Source organism: Dunckerocampus dactyliophorus, chromosome 9 (assembly GCF_027744805.1).
Source record: "Dunckerocampus dactyliophorus isolate RoL2022-P2 chromosome 9, RoL_Ddac_1.1, whole genome shotgun sequence".
Taxonomy (NCBI): Eukaryota; Metazoa; Chordata; class Actinopteri; order Syngnathiformes; family Syngnathidae; genus Dunckerocampus; species Dunckerocampus dactyliophorus.
This window is the reverse complement of record NC_072827.1, coordinates 25,560,546-25,572,824: the sequence shown is the minus strand read 5'-3', so window position 1 is coordinate 25,572,824 and position 12,279 is coordinate 25,560,546. Positions and strand designations below refer to the sequence as shown.

Genomic DNA, 12,279 nt, shown 5'->3' with positions numbered 1-12,279 from the left:
AAAAATATATACACACATCTTTAGAACCCCGCTAAATCCATGGAGTTGTCATGAGCTGACCAAACACAGCAGATAATAAAAGTGTTTTTTCTTACCTTGTCGTAGGACGTCTTCGAGCTCTACCCTCGGAAGGCTTACGTAGGTATTGAGTCGTTGTGGTACAGTACTGAGTTCACTGAATTCCTTCACAGTGAAGGCAAATGAAGGGTTGTGTGAAATGTCTTCAATCTGCTTGCGGTCTGCATCCTTGACACCAACACCAAACGGTACAACTCCCTCGGTCTTCAGTTCACCCGCCGGTTCCTTCACATTATCCCTGGATCGGCTTCCAGCCAAAACAATCAAAAACTGTGGGACATTCCGTGCCCTCCTGCTACCATACCTCTCAGACAAGATAGTGTCCTTCATGAATTTTAGAGCAGAGCCTGTGTTGAGACTTCGTCCTCCAGCCAGTGTCATTCCGCTGACAGATCTCAAAACCTCATCTTTGGTCTGATAAGTATTAAGGTAGAAATTTGGTGTTGGCCTCTCGCTGTGCTGAACCACTGAAATTCTCACTTTGTCGCTCCCAATATCAAGTGGTTCAATTACTTTGAGGATAAAATCCCGGATATAAGCAAAATCTTGTCGAACATAGTCAGTGCCATCTATAAGGAAAGCAACGTCCCTTTCAGATCCAGCAACCACTGTGGAAAACAAAACAAAATTTCAATTGGCTTTTTTTTTATTTGGTAGCCTCACATCACAATCACAGTACTTCATTAAGTGGGAAAGAGAGACAGAAAACTCACCAGGTTCTTCAGTGACTGTTGATACATCGGTATCACCAACCACTGTTATCAACTTTGGCATTATTTGTTCAGCCACAGCTGGTAAATAAGAGAAGCTTGGTTCGTGATAAGCCAACTCTGGAACAAAGGCAACTCTTCTCAGCAAGTCCTGTTCTGCTTGCCCAGAACTGACCACAAAGGTCAGAACACCACCCAAAGCTAGTTTATCAGCTACACTTTTTATTTCATCTTGGGTCGGACCACCTGTGATAAGGACCAACACCTGCTGGACTCTTTGCCTCCTGCGTGACCCTGTTGATGTTTGGAACATGTTGGAGAGGGCATAATTCATGGCCCCACCGGTATTCAAAACTGAGCCTCCAGTCAGTCTGAGTTGAGAGATCCTGTCCACAACATCTTGCCTGTTGCCAAAGCTGTTAAGATAAAACTCAATTTTGGGTTGCTCAGCAAACTGCAGGAGACCAATCTGGACTCTGTCAGGGCGCACATCAAGTTGATTGACCACATTGATCATGAAGTCTCGTACATATGGAAAATTATGGCCGCCAATGTAGTTTGAGCCATCCACTAAGAAGACAATGTCTCGGAGCACCTTTTGAGTCTGCACTGTAGTTATCTCAACAACTGTGGAAAAGCAAAAACATCACACCAGTTATGTTAACATTTGTTTATTTTACTTTTACCATATTGTCAGCACAAACCAACATTTACATACATACTATATATTTTGTACATTAGCAAAGAAAATGTAATTTTGGTTCATTGCAAAAACCATCCAACCATTGATTGTTCCTATTAGGATCGAGGGTGAGATGGCCTGTACTGTATCTCACCTGACTTTGGGTGTCACAGGACAAATATATTCAAACAAGCATCCACAGGCATCCACACTATACACACACACCTATGTGCAATTTAGATAATACAATTAACATAACATGTTTTTGAGATGTGGGAAGTTGGAATACCCGGAAAAAACCCACATATGCACGGAAAGAACATGCAAACTCCACACAGAGATGTTGCAATGGAGACTTGACGGCAGATCTGACTGTGGGGTGGGGAAGATATGCCAACCACCAGGGGTGTAATGGTACATGTACAGTGGATTCTTGCATATTCGTGATTCAGCATCCACATTCTACTGGCAACGAAAGACTGTTGCACTTGTCTAAGATGTGAATGTTTTGTTCATATAGCTTAGCATATATTGACCTCCATGGAATTGCTTTTAGCATCTTTAAACTTTAATCTTTAAAATGTATTAAAGTGGCCCCTGCATCCATAAATTTTTCTTTATGCTATATCTGTCTAGATCTATGATCTATATTATATATACATATATATATATGTGTAGATAGATATATAGATAGATATACTTTTTTTTAAATTAAGAATTAACTGCCAGTCGTTTATGTTTTATTTAAAAAAAATAATTAAAGCTGTTCACAAGAAAGCTTGATAGAAATTAATAAATGGATTAAAAATAATCCATCAACTCTAAAACTTGGCACGCTTATTCACACGACATGGAGTAGAGACAAGTCAAAAGAAATGTCAGTTTATTATCTGATGAATGATAGCTAGCAAGCCTCACTAGAACCACAGCAGTGGCGCCAACTCACCCTGGCCAGCGAGGCTTGCTGGGGGACGGAGAAAGTGGGGAGGATGTGTCAGCCGTCATACCAAATGCAGTGTGACGCCTCCAGTAAAACGGCAGTGTTTATGATATGCTTGTTAAATAAAAGTTTGGTTTTTTTTGGCGCAGTAAATTGAAAAAAAAAGGTCTACCAGTGACACCAAATGGATTGTGTTGGACCTCATTTTTGTGCAGCTTGTTTTCAATAGGATGCTGGAGCCTATCCTAACTGACTTCAGTGGGGTACACCCTGGATTGGTTGCCAGACAATTGCAGGGCACATATAGACAACCATTCGTACTCACATTTACACCTACATTTATGGCAAATTTAGAGTCTCCTATTAACCTAGAATGCATATTTTTAGAATGTTGGAGGAAGCCGGACTAACCTCAGAGGTTTCACTGTACAATTTTCAAATAATAAATGAATAAAACAAAAAAGCAAAGTGCACAACAAGCATATGGATGTGTTTAGAGAACAATTCAATACCTGGCTCAGTGGGAACCTCAGTCACAACGACCCCAGCTAGAGTGGAGAGTGCATCAATAATTGCCTTTGGGTTGCGAAGCAGCATACGGAAGTCCCTCAGCGTGAACACAACACTGTCGGTAAAGGCAATTTTCTTCAGCTCTTCCTCATCAGCCGCCTTAGAGCCTGCAGCCAAGGTTAGCACACCCATTTGCTGCAGAGCTCTTGCTGGTCCTTCCACACTGTCACTGGATTTTTTAGTGGTCATTAAGAGCAAAAGCTGTGGTACACCTTGATGGAGACGACTGCCCTTCTCAGGACGGAGCATGTTTGTCCTCACAAAGTCCAAGGCTGCCCCAATGTTGACTGTCTGTCCTGATCTTGGTTTGATTCTACCCAAAGCGGCTGTTAAGGCCTCCCTGGATCCATAGGAGTTGAGGTCCATCTCAAGTCGAGGGGCATTGCTGAATTGAGCCACACCCACTTGAACATCATTTGGGCCAATGGGCATGATGTCAACAAATCGCCTGATGAACTCACGTACCGAGTTGATCACAGTGGCACCCATTGTACTATCAAGGAGGAAAATGATGTCTCTTTTTCCAACGGCCAAGGCTGACAAAAAAAGAGAATAGATGAGAGAATGCAGTTTATGTAATCATGCAATATTAAAAACGACACTGACTATATTTACATGCACTAAAACAGTCGGATTCCCGAAATAGTCCATTTTACACAATTCTATGTGAAGTTCCAGTTTACATGCACATGAATAACTAATTCCATTGCCGGGCTTCAACCAACTTGACCTAAAGGCAGTTCAGTCTTTTGTCTTCCCTTGAGGAAATCAATGCATCATTTGTTTATTCATCAAAATAAAACCAAAACTAAAAATCTAAATAACGACTTGTTTTTTTTCAATATTTGTGTCCAGACCCTAAGCAACAACAACAAAAAGGCAACTAATGACTCTTTTTTCTGATTTCTGATTTTGTGCACAATTGGAAAATGGTTAAAAACAGACAATGACCGATTGTCCAATTGTCCAACTTTGATTTGATGCAAGCCGTGTGAGCCGGAAGTAAAGTTAAAAAAAAAAACAAAAAAAACGCAGAAATAGCGGCATACACTGGAGACTCCTCAGCAAAAAATACACTGCTAATAGACAGATATGACCTGAGAATACAATGTCCTGGAAGAATGACAATATTCACAGGCCTGGTGACGTCATAATATGCACATTAGATGAGTAAATTTACTCCGATCACAAACTTTGGGTCAAACTTTTGGTCATGCTTGATTTTTCTAATTTACAGTATGCCTTTATCTCTAACCGTTTTCAAGCTACGACCTTTTGAAATAGCAATGTCAAAACTGAAAAAAAACTCTGACGCCTTAAGTGTTAAGTGTGAAGCATATAAATATACACTTGCTAAAGGAAATATGGCTGCAGCTGCTTTATGCAGGAGGGAAGGCTGGCAGAAAATCACCAGCTATTTGAATGCGTAAGTTTGCCACATCATTAACGAACCAATACACACTGTACATATGAACTGCAATACATTACTACTTTATTTCAATGGTGTAGTTGACCATTTCTGTTTAATTTTTTCTGCTGCAACCCAGGTGGTGTCAGGTGAACGTGTAGACAAATAAAAATGAAATATAAAAATAACATTCAAAGCGGTAAGTTGTGTCATATGAGTACAGACTGCAACCACGAACATCACATCACCAAAGATACGCTTCCTCATTATCCCGGCGCCACGAGTGTTACATCACTTCCCGGTACAACACATTACAAAATAAGAGCATGGTAGTACACACAATAAGTAAAGGTGTATCGTAGTTACAATATTTAACACTAAATCCTCAAACTTATCCAGGATAAAGATAAATCCTGCTTGGTATTAAAGGCCACAATAGTAGGCGGCAACTTTGGAGGCTTTTGTTGATATAATGACACGTTGTTCTGAAAGTAGCACAAAATATATTCAAAATATATAATATAATTACGCCTTTGCATCATAGCGTCAGCGTTGACATAGACTGGCTCCTCCCCCTGTGTAGGTGGAAAAAAAAACCAAATGATACACGGTACATTACATTATACATTATTTCCCCTTCCCTAAATAGCACAGTTGTGTTCATTGTTTATTCTGTAGTTTCTACTGCTATCTCTTGTGTCTGAATAAGGTCCAACTTCACTTCTGGCTTGCAACAAATCAACAAATCACTTCTACTGTAGGTCACATAGTTTGCATCAACTAGAATTTGGACAATCAGCCATTTTCCGTTTTGTTCATTTTCCAATTGTGCACAAAATCAAAAATCGGAAAAACAATTTGTTATCTGTTTTTTTGTTTTGGGTCTGGAAACAAACATTGAAAAAAAGGAGTCGTTATTTAGTTTTTTTACTTTTTGTTTGAAATAATACACAGATTCAGACTTCCTTCAACACTTGCAAGGAATGAAAGAATTCCAAAAGTATGGAGACACATAACTTCTTTACATCTGGTTGGGTCAACGAATTAGGTTGCGGCCATTAAAGACAATGTTGCACTTGTTGTTGGTCACTGCAAACTCAAGCATGTTCATACTCGGCTCCACAGGTACAGAGAGAGACAGGTACAGCAGCCAGCATTTTGATTGTTTCTTGAACTTTTTTACCTTCATGATGGACTATTTTAGGAACTTAGGAACTTTTTCCAAAATCCCATTCTGAATGATTTCCACATGTGAAAACAGTGCATGTATGCGGCATTTTCGCTCTGGCTGTACATGACTTCTAGTCCTGAATGTGCCTGCTTGCCCCCCCAAGTATACTGCATGAGCTAGTGACGACAGCAACCGGATTTGACGTCACGTGAAACCTAGCAATTGTTGTTGAAACATTATGTCCTTCCGAAACGCTAGGGCGTGATTACACTAGGGGTCATTTCTGATTGTTTAACTGTGTGGGTAGAGGAAGAGAATGCTACATGCTAATGGCTGTCAAATGGATAACATAACTTTCTGCAGCATTGATGTGCGGGCGTTACATGACACCGGCTTCGTTCTTGTGGTTATGGTGATGGTCAGATGCATAGAAAATAATCACCATTGTGATGGACCGTTTTGACTCTTTCAAAACAAACTTTTTGCGACAGTGAATTATTTTTAATTCATGGATTACATGTCAGTGAGATTGTTGTAGATGAACATTCTATTTTTACTTCATTGAAAAATGTATGATTAAGGATTTTGGTTGTTCTTCACACTCACTGGAATATATTTATCTATTAAATATTTCTATCAACTTTATTTAGTGGGTTCACTTATCCATTGCATTCATTATTTACATGTATTTTGCATTGTTTTCTGCATGTAAATCTAAAATTAATCTCTATAAAATGTATTTTCCTTCATATTTCTGGGTTTGTAGAGCTTATTAATTGGATTTACGTTGTGTCCTATGTCCCACTGTACTTTAACTATACTATTATTGACTTTGTTTATCTTCTGAAGCTTTCATTTGTCTCCTTGTTTGTGTAAGCATGCTTGGTCTTCTCTTGTGAATGAAATGTTGTTAATGTTGCACCATTAGTCCTCCAAGGAGACTGCCGCATGCATAGAAAGACCACTCTGACGATCCAGTGTGTACATGCAAGATGAATCTGGTTTAGAATCGCATTGTACATGTGCTAATCCCATCCTTAAAAAGTCAAACATAATCTCATTAAGGTGTTTACGTGCATTTTTAAAAGCTGCTTTCAACGCAATTCATGCAATATTTTCTTTTAGTGCATGTAAACATAGTGAGTGACAGTCACCAGAATGCCTCCATTAAACCTCATATTAACATGCCAAAATCACAGAAAATCATGAAAGAACTTCCGTTGTATCATTCTTAGAAGGACAAGTCTTTTTCTGAATCCTTTTTTATTGGTAGACCTTACATAAAACCAAAAATCTGAGATCCAACCAGCAGCTGTATGGTTTTGTGCCTTCCGCCACACATCTTAGTGTAGAATTACTGTCACTCCCCTTAAGGCAATTGGCCCTTTGAGGTTTAGTCGAGGCAGTGTGGCTACATTTTTGTCTGCCTCAAATAAGGTTATTGTTGGTATTTTCTACTTTGTGTTGCTGTTGCCTACAGCAGTTCATAAATTTGAGCCAGGTTTTCTGACCAACTACTGTCAGATGAATCTCCTTCAAATTTACATCATTATACCAAGATGAACTGAGCAGTAACGGGCCCAGATTCATAAAGAGTCCTGGTGCAAAAAGTAGCTCTTTGTGATACAATTCTAAAAAGCCAGTTTTCTTTACAATTCTAAAAGAAGATTGTGGTATAAATATTAGTTCTTTGGGAGGACGACCAATCCAAATTGTCATACCTGGCCAAGGTGTCACAATGGGGGGGTTGCACAAAAAAAAAAAGATCTCTTTAGTGCGATTAGGTTACCGTTCACACTTGTATTGTGGTCGACGGACCAAATAATGGTCTCGGTTGACGATATGCATAAAGTTGTGCCTCGACTGGACGGCTTATGTGACCATTACATTACGTTGTGTGGCACGCGCTCAAAACGACATGATGAATTGTGGGTCACATACAAACGTAGGACTTTTCTTTGGTAGAATTTTGACCAGCTGATATAAAGATGTCAAAAAGGTTCCCAAATATATGCTGCAAGGAGTTTGTGATTCAGCGAACCATTTATCTCTTATTTTTGGATTATTTTGACACAGCTTTCTTTTGGGCCATCGCCTGGTTTCACTCGCATCATATCCGCGATTTTGGTGCCTTGGCGTGGTCAGCGTTCACACTCGCCTCACTCAGCACTTGAATTCACTTGCAAGTGTACTGAGACTCATCTCTCAGGCGGCCTCGGTGCACTTGTTTGATCCAGTCCAGGATTCAGTGGATTGCTTTCACACTTGACCAAACCAATCGTACTTGCAGAGCAAACGCAGAAGTTTGTTTTAACCGGACCACACATGACAAGAGTCACTCTTAAGCTCAGACTCTCAGCTAAACATGTTTTAAGCAAAGTTTAAAATCTCTGAGAGGAATCTTTATGAATACGGCCTCTGCTCTGTATAGTAGAGGAGAAGAGCAGAAAGACATTTACAAAGACATTACAATCGCTCTGGAGTGAAATCAGTTACAAGCGATCAAAGGAGGCAAAAAACCAAACAACTAATAATAACATGAAATATAGGGTGGGCCATATATTTCCATACATAGGAAAAATAATAAATAATGTTGGACAACAGTTTTTATTTCTATAATGTGCTCTTTATGATTACTGTTGATGAACTTGCATTAGCACAGTTGAAGTTATTCTTGTTATTCTTGTGAAGTTGTGTTCTAAATGTACTTTGAGTAATTTATTAAATTTTCTTCAGTAAAAATAGCTGAATTTGCATATCTTCCCATCAAATACAGGGCAGAAACCAGAGGTAAAACAGTGACGACTTCAGCTTCACATCTGAATGCACAATCCCTCCCAAACTGTTTGTCAGAAAGTAATGTTGTCAGAAAGATGTATTATAAACCATTAGTACTAGAGGTGGACAGCTCAATCCAAATATTGACAGTATCGATAGGGTGGTATCAGGATGGTATCAGTATCGGAGCAGTAGTAGCATGATGAGATAGTTTTCAGTTTGTGTGTATGTTTTTTTAGGGGTTTTTTGTTTAAATGTGTGCATTTGTTGTGTTGTTTATATTATTATATTGTTTATAATATATATTGTTTTTAAGTCAGGGAGTAAAGCTTTTAAGTATTTGAATGTGAGGCAATAGTAGAATTTGCTTTTAATAATTTTATTATTTTGTTGGTATTTTTATACTTTCTTATATTGTTGTTGACGAACATGAAAAAAAGTTTATTTTTTCTGCCTAAAATACTTTTTGTGTTTTAATATGTTTTAATCATGATCAACAAATGAAAGGCAAAATCGCAAAATTATTCAATGATCTTCTTGAAAAAAATCTTAAAAATATATTATTTATTATACAGTGGAATGTCTTTAATGTCAGTGTGTGACCTCATTATTCTTGCAAATTGGCCAATAAGCTGTCGAGAACGTCATAAGGTGCAGCAGACAGTACTCTGTTGCACCTCACCAGCTGAGATTCTTGGCGCACGTCGCTGATTGAACAATGGCACTTCTGACGGAATCATAACTATCTTAGCTGCAGCTACAGACCATCCTGGTGGGATCGCGTCATTCAAAAGATTTCAACATTCAAGTATCCCTCATAACCACAATTCCCCGCTTACAATTACAGAGAAATTACATACCTTCTGTGAACTCAGTCTGTATTAAAATGGTGCGTTGGACCACTCCATTAATGAATGGCAACAGCTGGTCACCCATAATCGCCACTGCTCTGAAATCAGGTGCCGACAGGACAAATGTTCTATCGGTAGCAACTGCTTCCAAATCTGCAGTGGCGGTATCACCGATGACCACGCCAAATGTGATAATTCCAGCCCTTTTAAGGGCTCGGTCGCCAGCACCAGTATCATCAGTGGATGGCCCAGCACTGATAACGACCACCATCTGGGGCACACCCTCCTCTGCCCTGCCCCCAGCTGATTGGCTTAAAAGGTTCTCAGCTACTTCCTCCAAGGCAAGGCCCAGGTTAGATTCATCACCCCCTGAGTATGTAAGTTCCTTCACAGCCTCCAGGAGCGATGATTTGCTCTCATAGCTAGTCAGATAGAACTTTATCTCTGGGCTGGAGTGGTACAGGGCTAAGGCCACACGAACAGTTTCCCTGCCCACATCAAGGCCATCAATGATTCTCAAAGCCAAATCACGCACAAATGGGAAGTTTGTTGCTCCAACGCTCTGTGATCCATCAATTAAGAGTACAAGGTCTGCAGAATCTTGTGCTTTAGGGGGAGAAAGAGAGAAAAACAGAACAAAATGGAACTTGTGAACGTGTTAACAGTGAAGAAGGGAAAGGATTGGTGGAGTAGTGAAGAACATCAACACACGTGTCAAGTCACATTCAATGTGAACAAATCAGCAACGTTGCAAAAACATCATACTGCATGTCAGCTGAACCAAGAAGATTTGCTCAAGTTTTCAAATCCACAAGTACTACAATTACCTCACATTATTAGACTCCTGGAAATATTCCAATATTCTTTTTTCTTTGCAAGGCTGACTATTGTAGAAATGTTGACATTTAGCTACAAATACTTTGATATAATTTTTTGTCATCAAATAAAAAACATCAATTTCCCAGGCAATCACTGAGGAATTCATTTGTAAAAACAGATATCTCCAGTTTTATATTTTATTAATTCTAAAATCTGTTTATTTATTGTACATTCTAGGTAATCTTGCATGGAGCTCCGATGCTAGGCCGACTGACTGTTACTTTGGATTTCTTCCATGTATGAATTATTGCACCAATTGTGGTGTCTTTCTCACCAGCTTCTTGCTAATGGTCTTGTACTCCATTCCATTCCTTAGCAGGTCTACAATCTTGTCCCTGAGGTCAGCTTTTTTGTCTTTTCCATGGTGGAGAAGAGGTTGGAATGGAACAAACTGTTTCGGTGACAGGTGTGCTTTATCCACCATAATGAGCTCAGCTTTTTAAAGGGACAGGACTCATTTGCGCATCTGTGGTGGTCACAATGCTTGCTTAATGTATATCATTTTATTATGTATCATCAATTTCATGTGGATATGTCACATTATAACTTAATAAAAATATAAAACGGAGATATCTGTTTTTGCAGAAAAACCCGTTATTTGTAATACGTAATGACTGACAATGAAAAGATGTGACAGATAGTTTGTTATATGTGTCAGTCATCTTCAAAATGTGTTTCTCTCTTTGTTTTTTAGGTGATTCTTGTACAAACTTCATGGTATCAGCCATTCCATGCAGACTCGTGTTACAGACCTCAGATAAAGTGATCAGTCATGACTCTTTGGTTCATCCTTTCTGTGTTGAAGTTTGTACTTTTACTTCATTTATTTCTATGAAAAAGCGTCTGGAATATTTGGTTCTGTGTCTAGCGGAAGTCAAAAGTACTTATTCAGCATGGAGAGGATGAGACCAGGTGGATTCATCACTGTCTCAAATACAGAACATTCTTGAAACATTGAGACATGGTGATGGATAAGAAACATGTGGTGTGCAAGACACGTAAGCAGTAGTGCATGGTTAGCAACTGTTAAAAGAACAATGATTGACTTAGAGGATGGAATATGACAGAAGCATCCTTGAGACGAGTTTTATTTTTAAATTGATTGATTCATCTAAGGGGACATTATCTGTGTTCTAATACCATTTTTTTTTTTTTGCTATTGATGAGTTGTGGTGTTAGTAACAGAAATCATTTCATTATGAAACGGGTAATTACTAGAGGTGTAACTCCATGAATATGGTTTGGTATGTACCTTGGTTTTTATGTTACGGTTTGGTTCATTTTGGATACAATCAGGGGATAAAATGCAAAACAAAACTGCTTAACGTTTGTGTAAACAGCTTTAATGATTAATAAAATGAAACTTAAAAATTACAAACTGCGAACTGGTAATTTTCCAATCTCCAATCCAAAGAAAAAAAATGATTAAAGTGCAAATTTTCATAATATTATGGTTTTCATCTTCTACAATTATAAGGCTTTTTTAGTCTAATTCAAACTTTTTTCATAATATTATGATTTCCTTGTAAAAGGAGTGTTTCTTACAAAATTTTTACTTTTCTTGTCAAATTTGTACTTTTTATCATAATGTGGCAACTTTCATCTTGTAAAATTGCAGTAATTTCTATTACAATTCAGCTTTTTTGTAATATTCCAACTGTTTTTTTTGCTAACATTTCAGTATTTAAAAATAATTTTAAAAAATGCATAATATCTATATTTTCCTCATAATTGTGAATTTATCTTTGTCTATCATGCAAATCTATCATGCAAATTTAAAATTTGCATGCATTTAACACTTTTTCTCATTCAAAAATATATTTAGTTCTATAATAATTTAAAAAGTAAACTATTTAAAAATAATATATTTTTAAAACATTTTCTCATATTCTGACTTTGTTACTGACTTTTTTTTACACCCCTAATAATTATTGTATTCTCTAATGGTGTATGCATTACTGAAATCACTACCATATTTATAAGGTAAAAGGGACATAATATTAACTACTCTATGTTTTATTATTCAAGGGTGTTGTCATGTGGCTGTCAATCACATGCAACTAAGTGTTTTGTAAAGACTACATAAAATGTGTGCGGACATACCAAGTGATGTTAATTTTGCAAGTAGCCTATAAAAAGTAATGGAAGTTAAAGTTAATAACAAAAATGAGTCATGACCACATGTGCAGCAGCATCCTCCAACACATGTTGA

General features: G+C 38.0%; 1 protein-coding gene across 3 annotated transcripts in view; it reads right to left on the bottom strand.

Moving 5' to 3' along the window:
- The window catches only part of LOC129187469 (collagen alpha-3(VI) chain-like), a 118,406-nt gene that overhangs the window by 96,709 nt on the left and 9,418 nt on the right, over window positions 1–12,279 (bottom strand). For 2 of the 3 annotated variants that reach the window (XM_054786828.1, XM_054786830.1), the window contains exons 3-6: window positions 9,198–9,794; window positions 2,923–3,516; window positions 792–1,415; window positions 96–686 (exon numbers count right to left, since the gene is read on the bottom strand). In XM_054786828.1, coding sequence (XP_054642803.1) covers window positions 96–686; window positions 792–1,415; window positions 2,923–3,516; window positions 9,198–9,794 — 2,406 coding nt within the window. The remainder of the gene's footprint in view (window positions 1–95; window positions 687–791; window positions 1,416–2,922; window positions 3,517–9,197; window positions 9,795–12,279) is intronic. The other variant, XM_054786831.1, reaches the window with a different exon arrangement.